Here is a 25,644-nt window from a genome sequence, read left to right as displayed (position 1 = left end):
TTCATAGCAAAATCAACAGTTATTTTTGATTTACATTTTTATAAATAAGTTACAATTGAAAAGCAATAGTTTCAAAGATTAACCGTTTCAAAGACTGATATGAGCAAAAAATATTTATCCCACAAAAAGTTCTTGAGAATTTTATTTATTATCTGTTGTACCATGTCGTATAATAAACCAGTTTAGACGAAAGTGATCGCTTATCTTCATCTACCCTTTTTTAGAAAAATGTACAATGGAAGAGAAAGTGTAAGATACTTTTTTTCAGATGGACACAAGAAAAAGCATTTATTAAAAAAAAAAAAATTAAAAATTGCACAGTGTTAACTTGCCTTATAAATTTTATTTAATGACCATTTTATCATTGAAAATTAGACCTCATTTTTCCTGCATCAACATTTGTTCTTAACTGCTATTTTTATTGAAATTTACAACTCAGAAGAAAGTGTGTGATACAATTTTCAAGAATGACACAAGAAAAATATTATTTTTTAATTAAGAAAGGATTACATCTTCACATTGCTAATAACCAAATAGCAACATCAGCAATAACCAAAATTTTGAGTAAGTAATGTAATAACACAATTTTGATTATCGCCAAAATAATACTAATTAAAAATCAAAAAGTTTCAAAAAGTTTGCCAGATTAAAAAACGTGGAGAATAAATAAATTAAGTTTGGCAAAAATTTAAATCAAAATTGAATGGTGGCCTTGGAAATAAACATGTCAGCAAAATGAGCAATCCATGAAATGAGCTAATGGCATAGTGATTGGATCAGTGATATGAGCTGTCGGAATGAGCTAATGGCAAAGCAATCGCGACAGTGATTTTAATTGTCGGCTATGTGATTGTATCGATGAATTAATTGTCAATTATATGAACAGCCCCCATCTGAATTCAACTCCATAGCAACAAATACTAAAAATGAGTCTTAATGCTGCATAACTTCACAAAAGAGAAGAACAACATAGACGACATTTCAATCATTATTATTGCATTAATATCTTGACCACATGTGAGTCATTACTTGCTTTTTATAAATATATCCACAACATAAAAAATAATATTTGCTTTAAACCATTTAATGCCCCCTATATTAATTTATTTAATCATATTATAACAACATCTAATAATTATTTTACTCTTGAAAAAGTAAGAAAAATTGATAGATTAATCAAACCTCTGAAATAAAATTTATATTATGACAGACATAAAATGTAAGCATTCAGCCACATAATTTAACTTACATTTAGAAAAAAATATTATCATTATTTAATGACGATAATGCATCAACTCAATATTGTGAAAAACATCAATGAACAAACCAAACGTTACTTATATACAAAAAGAAACATCATATTTTCGTCATAATTTCCTATTAGCAGTTACTTCTCAACTAAATGTAGTTTATTTAAAAAAAATCGATTACTTAAAATCAGATGGATTTGGAGATTCTTAATATTCATTTTAAGTTGAATTATTTCAAATAAAGGATATTATCACAGTTATTATTCATATCGCTTGGCGCATGCTCTTTCAGTTACCAGAAAAAAGTTCAAAATTAATCCCGCCTTGCAAAAAATTTAAAATTTCCGAAGCGTTCACGCTATTTTTAGCAAATTGGATTTTGCACATTTTCGAAAAAATTAACTTTTTATTTTCTTGAATTATTTCCAGACCTATAAAAGTATTTTCGGAAAATAATTAAATATCTCTTGAAATTTTTCAATAATTACATATTTCCAAACATGTAAGGGTATAAAAGTATATGAGTATCAATATAACTGAACGAGATCACTGTAAACTTTTGTAAGAAAACTGCCATGAGCTTTATTAATTTTAGTACTGATCATAGCCATTAAATATTTTACTTTATAGATAAGAAATTTGATAACACTTTATCAATTTTACTGATTTCATATCTTGAAACAATATGTTAGATTTACTGCTCCCATTTGCTGATATCAAACTAAAACATAAATAATTGCACATTTAATAAAATGAACAAACTTATAATTACTTAAATAGATCTTAAATAGATTCATTTAAAACTAGTTTTGCTTGAATATTGGTTTCGTATTTTTCGGAAATACCAATACATGTTTGGAAATAATTATTGAGAAATTTAAAAAAGTATTTAATTCATTTAAATCACGTGAAGTTCAAGGCGATTCTATAAAGAAAGAAACGTAACGAAATTTGTATCAATTTTTGCAAAGTGAGAATCATTAGTATATTAAAGCCGGGGTTGGTGCGGCGGAAATGACGTCATCATAGAGAGTCAACCGGAGCTTATTTCTGCCCCGTCTGAAATCGAAACTTCGTCTGCAACGTCATGGGGAGCTTATTTCTTTTTTTTCTTAAGCCTAATATATTTTTAGTTTCGGTTTCAGTTTTTAATTTAGTTTCGTTTCTTAAATATTATTTTCATTTATTAGTTTTTTTGAGGGTGGCAACACTTATTACTTTTAATATTAGTTTTTAAGGATGGCAACACTTAGAGACTTTGTTACTTGGGGAGATATTGTATATTATGAAGTTATGACGTCATCTCTTATTACACAATAAAAAAATGATATCATACTTTTACTCTAGTGGCGCCATCTAAGTGAGTATTTTAGAAATAAAATAACTTTAAATCTATTTTAATATTTAAATCTGTTTTAATATTATTTATTAAATATAATTAAGGCTGAGGATCGAACTCACGTCAATTAAAAAGCCTTCGTGGGTCAGTAGTTGGATATCATATCCACTGACCCACGAATGCTTGGTTAGATATGTGTTTTAGTTATTTTTTAATATAAATATAGTTGATATAATAGACTTTAATCATTATTATTAACCTAATCAATATTAATTAATACATTTTAAATAAATTGATTTAATATTAAAAATAAAAATTGTATTTATTAAGTATGTCTACTGTGAATATTAAAAGTATTAGACTTAAAGGCATATTAATTTTAAATCAATGAATATTATTTTATAAGATTTTATTTTATCATCTTCGTTTGGATTTACGGCTATCAATATAGTCTTGTCATTTTTGAACCCAGAAGACAAGGGAACTCATAGATCTTGAGACAATGCATGCCTTCGAAGTGGACTTTGTGAGTACCCATGTTATATGAAGAGGAAAACCACGAAAACCTCCTACGCTTAGTCCGACGACGAGTAGGGGGCTTGGTTTTTGTTAACCAGTATCCTGTGAATGTACAGAGATCTGAGGAAAAACTTAAGGTTTTAATAAAATAAATGTTATCATTTTATATATATTCTAATGGTGTCATCTATACTTAAAACTTTAGAAGTTTAGTTATTTTTTGATATATGTATAGTTGATATAAATGACTTATTATTATTAAACTATTCAATATTACCTATTATTAACCTATTCAGTAAGAAAGTACACCCTTTAATAATTAATTCAAAAAAGTTTCAGAACAATATATAGAATTTTCTGAAGAAAAAAAAACTAGAAAACATAAAAAAACTTTCTTTGAAAAACTAGAAATATTTTACAAAAAGCAAAAATATTTTACTAAAAGATAGAAAATTTTCATAAAAATAAGAAATATTTTCTGAAATGTTAGAAATATTTTTACAAAAATAAAAACATTTTCTGAAAATTGGAAAATGTTAATAAAAAGTTTGAAATATTTTTACAAAACTAGGATATTTTTTACAAAAAGCAAAAATATTTTACTAAATGATAGAAAATCTTCATAAAAGTAAGAAATATTTTCAGAAAATTGGAAAATGTTAATAAAAATTTGAAATATTTTTACAGAACTAGGATATTTTCTACAAAAAGCGAAAATATTTTACTAAAAGATAGAAAATCTTCATAAAATAAGAAATATTTTCTGAAAATTAGAAAATGTTAATAAAAAGTTTGAGATATTTTTACAAAACTAGGATATTTTTTACAAAAAGCAAACATATTTAATTAAAGATTTTAAATTTAAGATTTTAAAATGATTACTTTAAATTAGATCAATAAATATTTACTATAAAATTACTTTAACATTAATTTTAAATCATGAAGATAGGAGAATCCGTTGGTTCTATGAACCATCCAGAGTGTGGGACGAGGACTTTTCTCCTGGTGCACTTCGCGGTTATTAAAGTGGACGTCGCCACTGCTTTTTTCTAAGTTGGTATAGCCTCCACTGCTTTTTTTAAGTGGATATAGCCTCCACTGCTTTTTTTCAAGTGGGTATAGCCTTCACTATGCACGCTTTTTCAAGTGGGTCGCCTCCACTATGCACTCTATTTTCCACCTCTTTCTGCGCTAAGGATTATCGCAGGATTCAAAAAAAAAAAAAAAAAATAATAATAAGTAAAGAATTAAATGTAGACTTTACAACACGAAAATCTGGAAAAGACAGTACTACAAGAAACATAATATAATTACTTTAAGATAGTGATAAAAGTAACCATTGGGAGTTGTGGAAGCTGTATTTAGTTGAGATAATAAATAAGCGTAAAACAAGCAAAAAGAATAATTCCAGTTAAAACTTACATCATCAATTTGTGGAGGAGGCGGTAATTCTTCAACATATACTGAACCACTACTGGAAAGGTCTGGTTTAGACTGATAATGAAAATAAATTAGATGATATTAGGAGGGGGGAGAGTTATTTTCAATTTGAAAATAGATTTAAAATACTAAAATAAAATTATTACCTCAAATCCCGAACCAACTTGGTTATAAAGTGGTAAATTCTGAAAAACTTGTGAAGCTTCTATAAAACCCTGAGTAACTTCACCCATTAATGAATCATCGTCTTCGAAGAAAGTTTGCGTAGTTTCCCCAATTACGTCTTCACTTTCAAGAAATTCTTGAGGCAAACCGCCTAAGAACTAAAGATTCTAGTTGTTGATTAAGAATAATTATGGCGAATAAATTTAATACTTAAACATGTTGAATAAATTTAATAAATAAAAATAATATTTTTAACTCAAAGATAAAAACAAAATACAAACAATGATTACCTCATCATCTGACTCGTTAAAATCAAAACCTGGTTCACTGAAATTAAATTCAGTCCCATCATCACACTATAAAAACAAGATAAAAATTGTTTTAAAATCTTTAAAAATAAAAATAACAAATGAAAGTAATCAGAATAAGCAATAAAAATTAACTCATTAATGTTATAAATAAAAATTAATAAGTAAACGCAAATAAATTATTAATTGAAATATGTAATTGTAGCATACAAATAACTTGTCTGATTTCATAAATAAAAACAATTTATTCATTCAAATATACAGTTAATTTACAAAAATTAAATTCAATAAATAAATCGAAACCTAAAGATAAAACTCAAATAATTAAACTTAGTCGTATAGGTTAAGATGGTTCAGAACCCATATACAGAAGAAATATTTAATAGTATGTAAAATTAAGCGTATGTAGTATTATAACGAATAATTGTTTTTGAGATGCTTCTTATAATTTTAGAAATATAGAAAAAACATAATGTGCAAATTTTTTTTAAAAAAAGAGGTAATTTGAATAGAAAATGTTTAGTGAAATAATGAGGAAAAATATTTCTTCATTAAATCTACAGAATGTACTTTATGGATATGTTTGCAAATAGGATGATTGTCTGAGCAACCACATTTATACACATGCATACAAAGTTTCAAGCAAGGTAATTTAACACACTTTGTATAACACTCACTTATGCTGAAACATTCTTCTTTAAGTCTTTCCACTTCATACTTAACATTACTTTCCCTTTGGGACTTCACTAGCCAGGTCTTTTCTGATATTCCTTCCACATCTTCGTCTTTTATTTTCATCCCATCACAATGACGCTTGTAATATGTAGGAGGATGCGAGCAGTGAGGAATACCCACTGTCTTCTTTAATTTATGTTCCGCATACGTTGTAGGGTATCTACCACTACAAAATTACAATTACAATTCACTAGTATATAAGACGTGTTAACTCGATTCTATGACGGGGTACCTTTTCATAGATGACGGTTGACATGGTCGATTACTCCTCTTCCCACATTGGTGACCTTCGGACGTGATGTGAACACGCCTACCTTGGCAAAAACGCCCACTTCGATATGAACACGCCTATCTTGACAGTAACGCCCACTTCGATCTGGAAACGCCTACTTCGATGAATGATCCACATTGAACAGTTGACTTGCTACTTGTGACTGCGACATTATCCACCTCCTCACGCTGTTGCTACTCAGTCTCGTCTCGATCACTCACAACATCTGCTTGCACGCACTCGACTGCTAACGGCAACACAGGGGCGACTGCGACCGTGAAGTTAATACACCTCTCACATTCAGCACTCAAAAAATACGGTGATCTTAATACAGCTCTCAAGGCTTCTCACAAAAACAGCAATGAATCAACTAGTGGTATCCATTCATCGAATTCTATCGCAGATATAATTCTGGTGGGGGAGTACTGTAGGGTATCTACCATTACAAAATTACAATTACAATTCACTAGTATATAAGACGTGTTAACTCGATTCTATGACGGGGTACCTTTTCATAGATGACGGTTGACATGGTCTGTAACTCCGCCCCCCATATACGTGTCTTCTTCTATCTTCAAGAGAGTATTAATAAGAATGTCTATTCTACGATTGAACTTGCGCTTTAAATAGTGTGTCTTTAATTCATTGCGAAAAGATTCAGAGTACATATTTGTGTCAGTATTAGCATGCGGAAATTGAGGGTGACACATACTCCAGATAGGTTTTCTGTCCTTACTACAATAATTGTCAAAATAATTTACAAATATAGGCGCCTTTCCAATATACCTTCTTTTAAAATCGTCTATCATTTGATTAAATCTACTAATTGATGGTTCCTCTAAAATTACAATTAAATATGCATATATCTCTTGCCTCAAAACTGCATCAGAAACTGAAGAATTTAACTTTCTGTTCCAAGCCCTGTGAATGTGCCACTTACATAAAAGATGGTTTACTTTATCTCCAAAAACTGCCTGAAATGCGGGGCCAGTAGTTTTGTCATCATCAGTCATAATATTGTTTACTTGTAAGTCCTGGATCCTGTCTTTAATGCTAGCGAAACAAATAGTCATCATATCCTTATCTAATTTACTTATAATAAAATGAGCAACTGCATAACCACACCCATATTCATCCTGCAGTAATAAATTAAGTAAATAAAAATCTTGCTCATTAGTTTTATGTGTAGAATCAATGCATAAAATTTTACCACCACATGCTACTAACATCTCCTTTTGCTGAACCATCTGTATACCCACGACAAATGAATCCTCTGGTAAATTAATTTCCTGATATGAAGGACCAAAAACAATTTCTTGAAACTGTGGTTTATGCAATAGTGCAGAATTATACGGCCACTGAAGCATATCATTTACTAAACAGTGAACAGCAACTGCATCCTCTCTATGCAGCAGTGAAGAGGATTTGACTGAGTCATAATAATATTTTAAATTTTTGTTAGTAAGGAGAGACTCTTTAATAATAATATTGTCTTCACCTCTAAGGTTCCTGTTGCCTCTAATATTTTCTATAACCCTTGCTGCTGGAACACCTAGTTGAGCATTTGTTTTAACGTAATCTCTAAAAGTCTTCTTTATTGGCTGGAACTTAATATTTTCTTCTGTTAATGCGTGATTACGTTTAGTAAAATACAGCACATTAATTTCCCCTGAATTTTCACTGCAGATTATTCTGGCCATACAACCTACGTCTGTAGGTAAAACTCCTTTTATATTTTTACGACTAGTCTTTCTTTCATGAAATTTTATTGCTGTTCTGGAAAACTGACAAGAATAATATGAGTAAGAATTTTTTCCATGAAGTTGCGTGCCTTGATCCTTCTTAAAACTAGAATATGTTCTTGATGATTCTTCATCCATCCAAGTATTAAAACTCAACATGTCTTTAAAATTCAACGTTGTTACATTCATACCTATATCATGTTCATCGATACTATGCTTCACAGCATGTGTAAGGAAACGAAACCTTGCGCTGCAATCTTGAAATGTTAAATCCTCAAGTTAAATCCTCTTCTCCGCAAGTTAAATCCTCTTCTTTGTTAACAGTACTATTATTACCTTTAGAGAATTCACAACTGTAACAAACAAGTGTAATGAAACATATGAGTAATTTTATAAATGAAGCTAAAAAAAATGAACATAAAAATGAAGCTAAGAGTTATAATATCAAAACAAAACTAGAATGAAAAGAAATTTCCTTACCTGCTACTCTCTACAACTTGTTTTAAACCGTCTCTCTCTTTAAGCATAGTATCATTCACTGCCCTTCTACATCAAGAAATTAATATATATATTTACACACTATACAATGNTATATAAAATAATAAAAAAAATGTGAACACAAGATAACGAGTAGATAAAAAAAAAATTACCGATTAACTAAGCACTTAGATTTCAAACTCCTATTTCTCTTACAATCTCTCCCTTTTACAATAGAGACTGACACTCTTTCTGAACTAAATACAAAAATGACACAAATAAGAAATCAGCAATTGACACATATAGTATAACCTGCACATAGCTCAAAAGATTTTGAACCCTATTTTCACATATAGTAGGAATAAAAAATAATAACAATAACCCAGATAACTCCACAACTTATATTATCTTCATTATCAGCATCTCTTCATTCAGCAGTAAAACTGGCATTGTTAGAAATTTTACAATTTTAATGAAACAAATAAATAAATCTCATAAAACTTTTTAAAAAGGTTCAGAGTTATAAAATCAAATCAAAACGACTAGGATAGAAAGAAATTCACTCACCAACTAGTTGCTACATTCAACTTTATGTCCTCTTCAAGTACAGCATCATTGACTGCTTTTCTACATCCACAATACAATAAAAAATAGATAATACAATTAAAAAAAAAGTCTAAAATAAATCACAGAGCAAACAAGTTCAATCACAAAATACATAAAAATCAACACTTACAGACTTTCAGAGCACTTAGACTCAAAACTGCATTTGCCTCCATATTTTTTCTCTTTTGCACTAGAGGTTGCCGTTTTTTTACATCTAAAATATAAAAATATAGGCATGACTGCTTACATGAAAAGAAAAAAAAAACTAATAGACATTAATAATTTCCTTCTAGCTATAGTGTAATGCCCAAAATATTAGAAATTTTAATGGGCATTTCTTACAACTAATAAAATGAAAAAAATTCGTTAAAATTAGCAAAGATAAATAAACTGCAATATTTTGCGGCAATTATTAAGTGCATCTACTCAAACATATTTGTATGCTCTTTGTTAGCTCATTATATCTTAACCTTAAGACGAAATTGTGAAATTTTCTTTCTTCGGGAGTAATATGGAGTTAGCAAATAAAACTAATTACAAACCTCAGAATTACACTTTACTTTATTATTTACAATGATATGAGAAATTGAAATCAATCTCTGCATAGAATTAGAACAGGAAGCAAATACTAACCCAGAAACTTTAGCTCCAAAACTTGAAAACTTATCGTTAGCAACTATCCTGCAATCATTCCCTTTAGAGTTTTTGCAACTACAATGGAAAAATAAATAAATCAACAATAAAATAAAAACAAATAGGTTTATTTCATACACAATTTTAAAAAAAATCAACAAACTCAAATGATGAACAGGGTTGAAAAATATCAAGTCTAAAGATTAAATTCCCAGAAAACTAATAAAAGGCTGAATTTCAGAATATATAAAAACTGAACATTCACTGCCTGGTCGACTTCTTAAACTTTTCCAAGCTTTTTGTAACCTCCAATACAGTTGGAGTGGCTATTTTTCGACACCTGTAACACAAAAATAAACATGATTAAAAATTAGCCATTGGAACAGTTCACACCAATAACCAGCTTGTTCCTCAAATACGGACTTTGTGGAAAAACTTTTACCATTATAAATTTTACTTTCGCAGACAAATTTTTTTTTTTTTTTTGCGTTGATATGCACGCTGTTGAGTAGGTTTGCAACACAATTCAAATGAGAACTATAACTTTAAAATATAAATTCTTCTTAGGTTCTAGAATTAATAAATGATTAAAAAAACATTGAAAAATAAATACTTACAAATTAGTTGATCTGTCAATACTTCTCCTTTCATTATCCACATCAAAAGACTTTACAGAACTGAAAAAAAAATTTCTTTTTAACCATGAGATACATTTTATCATGAGAGAAATACATAACAATTACAACCTAGTTGGCAAATACTAAACACAAAGAGAAAATAGATTTCGTAAATTTAAAACCCACTTACACGTCTGAAAATTCAATTCTTTTACATCTACGTCTGAAAAATAAATAGTTGAAAAAATTATTATAGCATAATCTGCAATAAATTTTAAAGTGAATAAACTAGATATTATATAAAAACTAGCTGTACCCTGCGTGCGTTGCAACGCTTTCAGTTTGAATTTAAATTTTGTATTTAAGTGTGTAAATGAGATTTGTGATTATGATTTGAATAGAGAATTTTATTTAATGGTGAAAAAACCAGTGATAGTCTCAACAGTTAATTCTCTAGGATATCGTTAGTGCATTTTCAAACAGACATGTATGGTGATGCACACCGACCATGAAACATATTTTGGATGATGATCTGAAATAATTCTGGATCAATGGCGTCATGAATATTTCTGCTGATATGAGCTGACCAATTTGTCCTGGTGTGAGTTTTTCAATAAGCCAAATCATGTGGCAATTCTCTTTTTCTGCCGTTCAATAGAATGCATCAAACACCGTGTCTCTCTAAAAACATGACTTTTCGCAATAAAACCAAGTTTAGAGCTTAATATTTGTTTTAACTCACGTGTGATAATGCATCATGAAGATCCGATGATGTTTGCCTAAGTTACTAAAGCTCTTTAATTTTAGCTCAAGCAGGATTGCATGTGAATGTAATAAATAACTCTAGCTGTCCATATGCGCACCGATACTTGTAGCAGCACCGAATGAAGTCATTTGGAAACACGAATGTACTGACCTATATTCGCCAAGAAAAGTTTCTATTGATTTGCTTGACCCGATAACAACGTTGATAATGGCTCGGCTGGCGACGTTAAATCTGGTAGTTACACTTTGCCTCCAGAACAGCAAATTCCAGCTGTTTCATTCTTAAATTTGAGAGCACTACAAAACATACATAATTGATCCATTTTTCCGATGATGACGCTTGGGTGAAAGACTATAGTTGGTTGTCGGATCATAGTGAAATGCACTGAGATTCAAATCAGAGTATTGGCAGCGTCTGAATAGCGAAGTGCGTTCTTGATTGATTTTTATTCTTGCATCCCGTTGCTCTGATGTTTCCGACGAACGGGCTTGATAAGTGCGTAGTTGATTTGTTAACAGTCTTCTTTCCCGTTGCTCTGATGTTTCCAAGGAACAGGCTTGAGTAGTGCGTAGTTGATTTGTTAACAGTCTTCTTTCCTGTTTCTCAGACGTTTCTAAGGAACGGGCTAAAGCATTGTGTTCTCGATTAGTTTCAAGTCTTTCTTCCCGTTGCTCCGATTTTTCTGAAACACGGTTAGTTCTCTTCTTGCGTGCTTGAGATGTTGATCGACTAAGAGCGATTCGTTTAGGCGGCATATTTTTGCAAATATTCTCTTTCAAACAAAAAGAAATGTAGAAGTTGACAGTGGTCGCAAATTTGCTAATTCGAAAATTCACGTATTTATTTTAAATAATAAAAAAGCAATAAAAATGAAATAAATTAAATAAGAAATATAATAATGATAAAATTTAAAACAAAAATCTATTTTTGGTAAAAATATACTTGTGGGTGCCCCTTGACGAAATTGGTAACTTATGTTTATCACCATTCCTGTTTGCGCGGAACACCGCGGTAACAGGAATGGCTGCCAAAACATAATGATATTTTAATAATACATTGGAAAATTTCAGCAAGACATCGGCCAAAACTTTATAAAATTGCAATGAACCCAATGTAAGCAAAATTAATAAACCCAATAAAATGCATTTTGAATCGAAATAAAAATTAATGGAGTAAGCACAGAAAGAAAAGGAAAAAAAAACATCTCACTTATTCATTAAGCTTGAATTTCCTCAGTTTTAGGTGCACAGAATTCTCTAATAGCAGTTAGATACTGTCTAAATTTATCATGAATAGAATCTGTGTTCCTCCATCGCCACATAAATTCGGCGAAATACGAATTGAAAATGGCGTCTGTGGTATCGGAATGGCGGTGACATTTTTTTCTAAAGTCCTTTTTTTATGACTGCCCACATACCTTCGATCCTATTGATCAGAAGCAAAAGTAACCTAACCAGCCGGTATCCAACATAGAACTAACGGACTTCTGAAATTACATATACCGTTGAACATTTAAAAATAACGCTGAAATTTAAACGAATCAGAATCACGATTGGGATTCAACATCGGCCAGCTTGGAGATCAACCGCTATCACAACTTGGTGAGAATCAAGGGGCACCCTCAAATATAGTCTACTCCTATTTTTTAAATGAAATAATTAAAATGAATGTGAATTCGCAAACTTTGTAATAATAAACAATCTAATAGTTTTCAAATGACAACTGTCAGCAATGAAAAATTGCATACTAAATTGAGCTAAAATTGCATACTAAATATAAATAATTATTAAAAGCGTGCAAGATGAATAAAATTTGCTTTTGCCTTGATTTTTATTAAACAGTTTTCACAATACTAAATCCGTGATACGACCAATAATTACGAAACTTATTCTCGTTGATTTTACGTGCTTGTGCTCACCTGAAATAAAGAACCGAATTATGATTAAATATTAAAGTATATGTAATTTACTTTTCTAAAAGAATAGAGCTATAAGATAGAAAATATCACTGTTGTTATCTTCAAGATATTTGAAAACTGATTCGTGTACAGCAAAATTTAAAACAATGGCTAACTTTTAACCAATCAGAAAATTCCATTTCGATTTTCGCTGATACCGCTGGAACGGTTTGTGGCAGAATGTTCTATTGTGAATCTAAACCATTCTCGAATCCTTCTGAAGGTACACAGAAAATTTCATTTAAATCAGTCCAGCCGTTTAGGAGGAGTTCAGTGACATACACACGAACAGTCGAAATATATATATAAGGATATACCTTCGAACAACCAGAGTCCAACTTTCATCAACATCATTACTACTTTTCTTTTCTTCAGACTTAACAGGTAAGTTGAGTGAAGGTACTGGCACTGATAAGCATTCACTTGGGGGAGTATTTTCTTGTTTAGCACACAGAACATCTCTGAAATTATAATTATAATATTAAAACTAAATTTAACAGAACAAAATAATAATTTTGACAAGTAAGAGGAATGGGATTAACTCAATTATTAGTTTAATAGAAACCAAGGAAATAGTTCATTGACCAGATCTCTACTAATGCAAGTTATAATAGGATATGTTGAAATTATTAATGCAATTAAGAGAAAAATACAACGCAAGAACCTCAACAATTTACCTCTTCAAACCTTTCTTTAATATATCCGAGTACAATTCTTGATCTTTCAACTGAACTTCAGATGTTTTTTTCTTTTTCGGTTTAGTGCTCAGCTTACCGCTACCAACACTCGTTGTTTTAACACAAGTAACATTAGGACACAAAGAAGCTACAAAATATAACGAATCTTTATTTCAGTATAATACAATATAAGTTTTATTTGACAGATAAGAAAAAAACTTGACTGATATGAAACTTGACAAACCACAACAAAAATCTGAACCAAACTTGTCTGTGATCTTAACAATGAGCAAATCTAGCCTGGCAATGCAAGAAAGCAAACTAATCACCATTGATTCTTTCAGATATAGCACAATCGACGTGGTCTTATAGTTTCGAATAGTGAAAACAAACAATTGAAAATAAAGATTCCAGCAAAATAAAAACCTTTTGAATTATCTAATTCATTCAATGACCAGCAGAATGTGCAATTTAAAAAATTAACGTTTACTAACAAGAGAAAGTCATTTGCTAGACCACTATATAAATTGTCAGCCACATTACAAAAGTTCTAAATAAATCACACTTAATATGAAAAATTCATTTGATATGAATGATATCTACAAATTTCAAATGATTAACATACCACACTTTTAACAGTGTTACATAAATATTAAAAATATTCATAAATACATATTTTAGAAAACAAATTTTAACCAAAATCTTCATACCTGTTTTGGATTTCTTAATCCAGGCAAAGTAGTCTGTCAAGATATGTGTGACATACTGGCCAAGTGCCTCATTTCCAAGCCTATTGAGGTGTACTCCATCTATTGATAAATAGCTATCCCAATTTATTCTCGGAAATGAACAAAAGTGCAGATTTGGACGATTTGCTGTAGAGGTATCCAGCATTTCATTCAAGTTTTTCGCATTCTTATTCCACTGCCTAAGACGAATACGCTCTGAAAGTCTCTGTTTAACATCAAGGAATTGACTGGGCAATCTTGTGAAAACTTTTGTGATGAAAATTTCACTACTTGGATTATACAATAGAATCTCTCGAAGCAATTTTTCATACTGTGTCAAATTCGTTCTGCCATCTGCAGAGCAATCATTAGAACCTGAAATTAAAATTAACAATATTTATATATAAAATAAAACAATTATGAAAAACTGCTTGTACTAAAGCAGATTTATATCTTTATAAATATAGCAGTGAAGAACCCTTGCAATATATAAAATAAAAAAAGGAAACAATATTGAGTGTTTCAGCAAATTTAAGTATACTTTATTTAAAAAAAATAAAATAAGAAGAATGAAATCTACAAATCAGAATTCGCGTTTTGCAGTTGAATGCACTTTCTTGGAGTTCTTGGTGTATATACAAAATAATAGGGAAACTAAAAAAAGTATAAGCATTGAAAAGATTGCTAGAGAAGCACAATCTTTCCTAACAAATACAACTGTTTCATTTCAATTTGAAAAGCATAGCAGAAAATACACATATTTTCAGGAACTTTCTCATAATTTATTCAAGATATAACAACTAAAAAATTACAAATTTACTATTCATAGACAACCCATTTTTTTAAACACAACCAGAGTAATTAGGATCAGCAGTTTCAGTCTATTAATAAATAGATAATAAAAATAAACGTTTAACTTTTAGATTCTAAATGGGAACTAACTTTTGATAAGACACAACAAGGACACCTAATTTCTTAAGTCTAGAAGGATCATGGCATAACCAATTTATGTGAAATTAGACGAGGTACTTACCAGTATGTAGAACAATCACATCGAAACCACTGAACTCCTTTATTTCCTCGATTAAACCTTCAATCTTAAATCCTGGAAAGCTATCAAGCTGCATATTGTGACTCAGAATTACATCAGGAAGATGAGGTTTCAAATATTTTAACATTGAATCCCCGATTACTAAAGCCTTCATCTAAATGAAAATTTAGGTCAAAAAAATTACATATTAGAAGAAAATACTCATAACATGCTTTAATGAAACAAATAATAGATCACAGAGTGTGTTATCTAATTAAATTTTTATAGTTTATCAGCATATCTTTTTCATACATTAAAATGATTTAAATGTTTTTTAAACATTTAAATTTACTATACTGAATTTAATTGTAATTAATTTTAAAAAATATTTTTGATTTTAATGAATGAAACAAAATTAAGAGCTTAAAATTACACCATTATATGATTGAGTTAAGCATACAATATTACATGTATTATACAATACTGAGTTATAAATTACACCACGTGTTTTAATAGTTAAACAGATCACATGTTTTTTGTAAGCAAATGCATGCCCGCCACCCAAACACATTTTGCTATAACAGTCTAATATATGATATTCGATGATACAACACAAAAGATTTATATACCATTATATGTTGCAGATTTATAGTCATACATTATTTACTGAAAAGTTACGCGTTTATATTGAATAATACATAACATTAACATTCAAGCGATTACAATATATAACATGAGAAAAGGTAACACGTGATAAAATAAATAAATGAATAGTATAGAATAGAATATTTTAAATTCAAAACTAAAAATAAAACTTTAATTAAACCTTTCAACATACCATAATATATTTGATAACATGAATCGAATTCTTGCATGAATTAAATATAATCTCGGTTTGTTTATACTAGCTATAAGTTATTTATTAAACATTTACACATGCATAGAAGAAAAAAAAACACTTAACTACATCAATAGTCGAACGATTTTAATATTTATAAATATAAGATTGTAATAAAGATGGACGTGATGTAATAAAAACGTGATGTAATAAACAAATAGGTACAACATAAAAATTGAATATTTTTTAAATTCAAAACTTATAAATAAATAAACTTACCATAAGAGACTTATTATATTCTCTAAGTCTTAAAATCAAGTATTAATTACTAAAGTTAATAAAACCAGTGTACATCAATATCGAACCAAACACGTGCTTCAATGAACTGCTGCACTACACTTCAATGGAGCCAAAACACAAAGCAGGGCAAAAGCACTGACTGGCGACTAAAACAACAAATAATGTCGCCACGAGAATTAAAATAGTAACCTTTTAATCGTTGCCACCATATAAAACAGACCTTCACTTCCTTTCACTCTTATGCGAATATCTACAAAAATCCTCCCCAAGTAACAAAGTCTCCAAGTGTTGCCATCCTTAAAAACTAATATTAAAAATAATAAATGTTGCCACCCTCAGAAAAAACTAATAAATGAAAATAATATTTAAAAAACGAAACTAAATTAAAAACTGAAACCGAAACTAAAAATATATTAGGCTTAAGAGAAAAGAAATAAGCTCCCCATGACGTTACAGACGAAGTTTCGATGGCAGAAATAAGCTGCGGTTGACTTTCTATGATGGCGTAACTTCCGCCGCCCCAACCCCGGCTATTACTACTTTCATTTGAAACTAATATTAGAATTTGAGTGTCTTATTTTCCGAAAATACCTCTACATGTTTAGAAATAATTAAACAAAAACATAAAAGTTCATTTTAGTCGAATTCATTTTAGTCGGGTCCAATGCATAGATAGTGTGAAAAATAAAGTGAACACTAAGGAAATTTTAAATTTTTTGCAGAACGGGATTCATTTTGAACTTTTTTATATCATAATTTGATTGTCATATTTTTCCAAAATACCCATACAGATCTCAAAATATTTATAAAAAGATCTTTGAAATCTTACATAGTCTGAACTGGCTAAGTCATGATCTTGTAAGGCACTAAGGTAAAGCTAAGGTAACCGGAATTATTTTAAAATTTGTTTTGATTAAGAAAGCGACCATCACATTTTTTATAAAAAGAGCCGTATATCTCTAGAATTGATTATAGAAATATTTAAAGAAATATAATTTTGACCATAATATGCAAAGTTCAGAGCATGCATAACTGAAACGCTGGGGAGGATAAATAGTTTCTTTTCCAAGCGTATTTATTTAAATTAAGTTTAACATTTAAATATGGACATTATATTTATCAAAAATACTTATGTATCTAAAAATACTGAAAGAAAACTTTTAAGCAAGTTTCAGTCCAAAACAGGTAATGCTCAAGAACAAGTTGTTGTAGAATGTTTCAGTGGCGAATGAGTGCATTAAATAAAGAAACCATATTTAATAACAAACAAATTTAATCAGCAATAAAACAATATATTATGAAATGGGGCTCTCCAATGAACCATTCAGTTCAATCCATTGCCTGCCAGAATGTTTCAGTGGCGAATGAGTGCATTAAATAAAGAAACCATATTTAATAACAAACTAATTTAATAAACAATAAAACAATATACTACGAAATGGGGCTCTCCAATGAACCATTCAGTTCAATCCATTGCCTGCCACACAAGTGATTACAGAATTATTGTGAGTGATTACAACGAACCGCTTCTGATCAGGCAGAAATTAATAACACTTTCCACCTGAACTCTTCTGAGTTCACTTACCATAAATTTGCATAAGAAAATTTTTTTCAAGAACAATATTCGTTGAAATATAGAATCAACAATTTATTAATTTATTACATTTTAAAATTAAATGAATGTTCAATAATTAAGATAACCATATAAAACAATCAATTATAATATATGCATATAATCAAATATTTTTCTTACACTTTACAATGAACATTTTTGTTTAAAGGTTAATTTCCAAATTACTTACAAGTTGAACTGAGCGTCAACTGAGCCTCCTTTAGAAGTTTTTATCATAAGAGAACGAATCTCGCCCCTGATACCAAAATTCTTCCCAGCATCCACATGTTTCCGGGATAACGCTCATCATTGATAAAAACAATATTTCAAGTCAAGAATATTAGAAGAGACAATTACTTTTTTTTCTTTTTTTTTCCAGTTTTTGAAAAATGGGATTCATTTAAAACTGGTTTCATACTATAATTTGAGGCTCACATTTTCTATAAATACCTATATATATCTAGAAATAAAGAAATGTAGCTCTCTTTTTTCCATAAACTTACAACCATATCGTTATCACAATTTCCAACAACACACACTACTATCATCAACCTTCGTCACCTAAGAGATGCAAAAGAACGAATATTCTTCAGATCAAGACATGGCACTGTAAACTATTTTCCAGCTCTATTTTGTTTTTCTTGTTAACGTAAATATTGTTTTGTGGGTAAATTAGAAAAAATAAAATTTTTTTACCCTAAAACCCCTATTGGCCCCTTTATTAAAGCGATCTGTGCTAGTCACCCACTATTATAAAAAAAAAGGTCATTTTACTTGTTTAGAGTATGTAATGAGGAGTTTATACCGTTTAATTTCTTACGATTTTCATTTCTTACGACTGGGTCGGGTGCAAGATTTTCTACGAAATGCACGTGAAAATATTGTATTAAACTCTTCTTTGGCAATCATTTTCACTATTCTTTGCTGCACCACAAAATCAATTTTAAGCTAATTCTCAAAAAATTATTGCTAACTTTTATACTATGTCAAGATTTCTACGCATATTATTTACAGAGTTACTAAAACTCCTAAATACAGTTCTATTTTATCTGCTATATAATTATTCTAATAAGAGAATAGTTTACGATTTTCTGCCTAAATTGTCAAAATGATGATATATCTTCCACACGCTACGCCTAATATAAAATGTATTATACTATATAATATACTATTAATGATAAATGATAACGCTCTGAATACTAATGAGTGTTTTTTTTTCAGTGTATTTTTTATTGTTAGTATTACATAAAAAAGTGTTACTGTTTGTTTTCTCTAAATTTAAACTTCATTTTCACGGTTTCAGCACACATATATATATTTTTTAAGATAAGTACTCAATTACAACAGTTTGTGCATTTTTATAAAAGTTGTTTCTGTTTAAAGTGGAATTTTATGATAAAATAATATAATAAGATAAAAATTTCAAAACTCATTTTTTCCAGAGAACTAAAAAAAGAGAAAATAATTTTATTTTTTGTTGCATCTAAACCATATTATTTTTCGAAAGACGTTGTATATTGATTATCGACAGTGATGAAGTAAATTGCGAAATTAATATGCCCCATGGTTCTTGTTGAATGTCCGACGAAAATTCTATGATTCATTTTGATGTGGTCGAAATTTCAGGAGGCGATAAATTTTGCTAGCATCATTTACAAAATAATAAAATCATCATACACAGAGCTTCAGTTGAAATTTAACCACTCTAGCTAATCGAAAAGTGATCAAAATAGTAATTAACCATAAATTTTATTTGATTACATAAATTGCGCCTGCAGAAGTCAAGAAATGATTACAAGTAATATCATCCTACTCAGCTTACTATTAAATACTTTAACTAGCTGGAAAATGGTCGAAATTCGGATTGTCAATAAATTGTTCATGGTAATATGATTATAAAATCTGCATGTAATAGCAAGAAAATAATTGAAACTTGAGATGTAATCCAGTTCAGATTCCCATTTATTATGCAAACGCTCTTGCTAATCGGACAGTAGCCAAAATTTCGATTAACTATAAAATTATTGCAGCAATAATTTTTAACAATGCAAACTTTTTACCATTTTTGCAATAATATGGTGATAAATTCTGATTATAGTGATCAGAAAATGATTGAAATTTAGATTGTCGTCAAGTACGGAGGTACCTTTATCATGCAAGGACTCTAGTAAATCAGAAAGTGGTCGGAAATTTATAGGCGTTAATTTTCCATTGGCAATAATTTCGAGATAAATTCTGCTTGTAGCAGTCGAGAAATGATTACAAATAGTATTGTTATCCAGTAGAGCGCTTCAGTAAAAATTTGAGTGCTCTATATGGTTTCAGTGTGGTCAGAAATTTGGTTGGCGTTAAATTCTCTTAAACGCTTACATCGCTATAAATTCTGCTGGCAACGACCGGAAAATAATTTAATCTGGCACGGATATTTGGCACGAAAATTCAGTATATTTTTGAGTACTAGAGATAGTTGGAAAGCAATCTAAGTTTTGACTAAAAGATTCCATCGACACAAACATACATCCATCGAAATTTCATTGCAAAGATAGCAAAATTTCACCAAGTTACTAAAAATTTAGTAAAATAAAAAGGATATTTTTACTCAGTTTCATTCAAGTGATAAAAAATTACGCAAATAAACTTTTACCAATCTAATTTTTGAAAAGTTATCAATAATTTAGTTTTTTAATTAACGGCTATTTACTTAACTTTCATTATTAACGAATCTTTAACTCAAATAACGCATAGTAAAAAAATTTAAATATTAAAGTTACAATAAAAATCAATGTCCTAGCTAAAGTTCCCAGTATTGAAAAAGAAAGTGAGATTGCAAAGAAGCGTCGCCTAGTGTGGTAAACATTCCACACGAGGCGATTGTGTGCTAAGAAAAAAATACATCTACAGTAAAAATGTATAAAGCCGAGAAAAAAGTCGCCAAATATAAAACACGACAGTTATGGCTAAATATGTAAATTTATTTTCTACTTGCAAATGTAGAGCCTAATTGCTTTGCATGACAATTTTATTTTTATTCCGCATATTATTTAAATCATGGCAAAATTGATAAAAATCATTGGAAAGTCGTAATACTAATAACCGTAATACAACATAAGCCGTAATACATCATAATACTAATGACGTCATTGTCAGACATAAAACAAGCGGGTTGCTCGAGTACAAGACGCAAATTTATGTTGCATAAAAGTAAATTTTTTTCGTTTGCACACGCAGTGCAATGACAAGGGGAACTCTTTATCAGAAGACGAATGAGGTTGAATCTTAGCTTTTTAAAGAAATGGGAGTATGTGCTTCTCAAATTGCAAAAAATAAAAATAAATAAAAAATGAAGTATATTCAAAATTCATAAGAAAATTATTAAAAATAGAAAGTTGTGATCACCTTATTATGATCACTGGTTACCCATTCGTCAAATGCTTTTTCTTTCTGGATTGACTCCGTTAAAAGCCACAACATTTCAAGTCATTTGTTGCAAAAACTGTCTCCATGGATGTTTGTCTTTGGATTGGTTTTCATATCCTTCCTATGTACGTGTTTCAAGACGTCGCAAAATACTTTTCCTTCTTCAGCATTCATACTTATATTGAAATCACCGTCAAGCCAGTAATTACAAAGAAAAAAGTAAAAATAACATAAAAAATACTCTAAATTACTATTATGTAAATACATTAAAAATGCCTGCTAGTGAAAGTAAAAAGAAAACAGCAGCGATCGGCATAGCAACGTATGCAATGACGACGCATGCGCACTGTTTACTATTACTCTCGAACACAGTTGAAAAGTGTGTGGGCGCCATCAAGTCTGAACCAAGACCCATTTTGTCAATGGGTAAAAATAGGAAGGTTCAAGTATGCTCTGAATTGTTACCTCAGGAATCCTGAACGCTATGGCAGTATAAATTATTTAAGTAATTATTTGAACTTTTAATTTAAAAATATTAAAGAAAATCCTCCGCTTTCTTAATTGCGCAAAGATGTTTGTTTAGCATTTTCAAAAGAAACATTTTGAGAAAAATACAAATTGGAGTATTGTGGTTTTTTATAACGAAAAGAAGTTTAATTTGGATGGACCAGATGGCTGTCGATACTTTTGATACAACCACACTTATTTTCCAAAGGTCACTTTGGTGGTGGATCAATTAAGGTTGTAACCGCTTTTGAAACAGGAGGTACAATTCCTATTACATTTATACAATTTGAAATGAATTCAATTATATATCAGAATATGTTGGGAGATAATTTATTACCTGCTACTCCTCTTACAACATCCGGAGATCGTACCTTCCAACAGGATAGTTTATATTCAACTAAATCCTGGATGAAAGCAAATGAGGTTAAATCCCTTGAGTAGACATCTCGTAGCCCAGATCTGAATCCAGTAGAAAATTTTTGGGCATACTAGTAAGAGACATCTACAGATCTGGCCGACAATTCAAAACTAAGTCGAATTTGATTGATGCAATCAAGATGTCTTGGAACAATATTGATACCAGCATTTTACGAACTCTATGAGGGTCCATGAATGCAAGTTTTACAAATGTAATCTAAAATAAAGGATCTCACATTGTTAACTGATGTAGTAATACCGGCTTTATACTTTTCCCTAACTTATTTGGTGTTGAAATCTTATTATGACAAATAAAGTATTTTGTAATGCATTTTGCTATTAATTTCATTTTTTTTATTACGTCATAATCTATGACCATATTATAAAATAAAACCATATAAGTTCCTTCTTGGTACGTTTTATCACTTTCTTCAGTGACTTTATATTTTTTTCAACTTTGTAATTGCAGAAATTTTTGATTTTGAAATTGTAACTGTAGCAAAACATTTCCATTATTACCCCAAACATTAAATGTCACAACCATGTTCTTTTTTTTTTCAGAATTCCACACTGAACTAATCGTAAGACACGGTTCCCAGTAGAACACCGAAATCACTGACAGTAGTCAATGAGCTTGACGACTTTGATCAACCTGCGAAGAGACCGAGGCTGTGTGGTATTCGACCTACTTAAGCTCTTCTGTCGTAAAGTGCACGAGTTCGCACAGGGCATCGGTCTACCAGAGTGGAGGAGCCAACCCATCTGCAGAGGATCAAAATTGTGATGGCATGTCTTCGGATTATCCTATGGGATATTTTTCAGACCGTCGCCAAAAGCCAATTGTAGAGGCGTGAGGGCAAAGGGGATAGAGCATTCACATTCAATGTGAACCGGGTTCGAATCCCAGCTGGTTGATGCGAATTCCGCATCTGGCTTGCACCGACCACAGTGCTGACGCAAAGTATCCTAAGTGGCCGACAGATTATGGGTTAAGCTAACCGAGAAAGGTTTTCGTGGTTTTCCTCTCCTTTTAACGCAAATACGACTTAGTTCCATCAAAAAGTCCTCCACGAAGGCAAATTTCTCTCTATACTTGATCCAGGAGTTCTCTTGTCTTCTGGATTGGGTTCAAAATTTCAAGGCTAAGGAGTTGAACATTAGCAGTCGCAAACCCAAAAAATTGGGTCGACTGTTCAACGACGGTTATAAAATAAAATTAAATAGTCCATTGTGCAGCGATAGTGCGAAGCACAAGCAAATGAAGTAGTTCTACTTTTTGTTAGAAGCAAAAAATTCTGAAATAAGAACATAATTTAAAAGGGAAAAAAATGTGATACGGAAAACTCGACGCCCATGAAATAAAATAAATCATGGTTGAATGATATGATTACTTTCTCGTTGCAGATACCATTTAACTTTTGCAAATTTTTATCAAGATAATTTCTAACATTACTTATAAATTTGCTTCAGCGTCCATACTTCTCTTAGAACATATTTTGCCTCAACTATTAATTTTAACTATAAAATCGCCAAAATTGAGGACCTAAAACGCTTTAGTTTTAAGACCTTCATTTTGCAATTTAAATAGAATGCATGTTAGCATGAAAGCAAACAATTTTTATTATTATTTTTAAAATAAACATGTTTTTTATGTTCACCCAAATCCCGTTATTTGTTTCTTATTTATTCATCATTGCTTTATTTTCCGTAAAAATCAATATTTTTCACAAAAACAAGGCATATTTTGTTAACAAGACATGTAATTTTTTTAGTTTTGTGTAAAAATATTTTGTCAACATGTTAATCGTAATGAAATGTACAATTACTGAAATTTGAAAAAAAAAAAAAACTCTATATTTGAAATCTCTTATCTCTTTCATTTTTTAATTTTTTTAAAATTTTAATATAAATATCAGGATTTATACCTCATAACATCTAATCTTTTTTTCTCTCTCTTTTTATTTTCTTTGTTACATTTGGTTGGCATCAACTCAAGCGCAAGCCTATCTTCATTATCACTATTATCTTCATTTATAAGCTCGTGCTAAAGAGAAAGAAAAATAATTTCTTCTGCAATAAGTCAATATTTAAAGACAATAGTCAATAATTTTTTTCTTAAAAAAAGGGGAAAAAATGAGAAAATATCATAAAAAAAACTTAAAATTACCATAAACTTCGATTAAATCAAAATAAAAAAAAAACTTACATTAAGTTTATAAACAAAAAATGCCCTTTCAGCACATTAAATTTTAACTGTGTTGTTGCATTTTAGTAGGCTGTAGATTGTCAAGACTGTCTCTTTTTGCTACAAGATCAAGAATTAACCCTAATTTTCTTCTTTCATTTTATCGTACGTCTTGGACAATTTCTTTACATCCTCCTAATTTCTAGTTTCTTAATCTAATAATACTTCACACAGCAAAACAAAAAATAACGCAAAGCAAGAAAAAAAAAAGCGAGATCATACAATAGCTTTCGACAAAATTGAAATTTCGAAGATAAAAAACATAGCAATTGCATTTCTGTGGCCAGAGTGCCCGCATAGTATTTTTTTGATCACAAGTTTAGCAATTAATTATTCTTGAAATAATTATTAAATGTTAATTTTTTTTTATTCCAACTCCGTACTCCCAGTACATTTTTCCATAGATATTCCGTAGTTTAAAGTTTCTAAGTTTAGAGGTTTTTACGCAGCAAAACAAAATGTTATGTGAAGTTGAGCACCCAAAACTAGACCGATGTCTACGATTTTTGATGTAGAGAAATTCCGTTAATGTATTTATTGTACAAATTTCTTTCCTAGTTGATTTCTGACTCTGCTTTAAAACAATCTAAACAATTATATATAATAAAGTTCTTCTTTATTGTTGCAAGCATTTAACAATGAATCAAAATTAAAAAAGATTAAACAATGCATGAAACATCAGACACATAACAATGAAAAGAATTCACTTTCTGAAAAGCTTTTGAGTGCGTTGGACGAATTTTATTCAACTATTTTGAGAGATTAAATTAAAGTGTAACTAGGACAAAAACTTTTATGTATTTTTACAAAAAACTGTAAGTAGCTTTATTACGTTTATTCAATTTATTCCACTACGGAACCGCGAAATCATTACGAACATTACGATATTATTTTTAATAGTCCTGTATTTCATTGTTATGCGCAAATATATGAATCAGTTTAAATTTTATATTTAAAATTAATTAATGTAATTGAAAACAGCAACACTTGATGCATTTTCGCTTTTTGTATAATTTATTTGTGGCAGGAATTATATTGGATAGTATGA

The 25,644-nt window shown here is 29.9% G+C and overlaps 2 protein-coding genes and 1 long non-coding RNA gene across 3 annotated transcripts; all 3 read right to left on the bottom strand.

Annotated features, from left to right (window-relative positions):
- Positions 1–4,383: 4,383 nt before the first annotated feature.
- On the bottom strand, positions 4,384–5,088 carry LOC107450663 (uncharacterized). Its single transcript, XR_011637574.1, has 3 exons — positions 5,004–5,088; positions 4,695–4,871; positions 4,384–4,602 (listed from the first exon to the last, which is right to left on the bottom strand). It is a non-coding gene; the product is annotated as an uncharacterized lncRNA (long non-coding RNA).
- A 704-nt stretch (positions 5,089–5,792) lies between these two features.
- Positions 5,793–16,652, bottom strand: LOC107450664 (uncharacterized). The gene is made up of 14 exons (XM_043046537.2): positions 16,378–16,652; positions 15,264–15,435; positions 14,213–14,605; positions 13,503–13,650; positions 13,143–13,286; positions 10,293–10,325; positions 10,103–10,162; positions 9,751–9,825; positions 9,486–9,563; positions 8,983–9,066; positions 8,814–8,873; positions 8,420–8,503; positions 8,250–8,315; positions 5,793–8,122 (listed from the first exon to the last, which is right to left on the bottom strand). Exons 1-14 carry the CDS (start codon positions 16,378–16,380, stop codon positions 8,044–8,046), a joined length of 1,479 nt encoding a protein of 492 aa, XP_042902471.1. The 5' UTR covers positions 16,381–16,652; the 3' UTR covers positions 5,793–8,043.
- LOC107450658 (uncharacterized) lies at positions 6,540–7,958 on the bottom strand. The gene has a single exon (XM_016066505.3). The coding sequence runs from the start codon at positions 7,956–7,958 to the stop codon at positions 6,540–6,542; it is 1,419 nt and encodes a 472-aa protein (XP_015921991.2).
- Positions 16,653–25,644: the final 8,992 nt, after the last annotated feature.

Source organism: Parasteatoda tepidariorum, chromosome 8 (assembly GCF_043381705.1).
Source record: "Parasteatoda tepidariorum isolate YZ-2023 chromosome 8, CAS_Ptep_4.0, whole genome shotgun sequence".
Classification (NCBI taxonomy): Eukaryota; Metazoa; Arthropoda; class Arachnida; order Araneae; family Theridiidae; genus Parasteatoda; species Parasteatoda tepidariorum.
The sequence above is the reverse complement of the archived record's forward strand: the minus strand, read 5'-3'. Positions and strand labels throughout refer to the sequence as shown.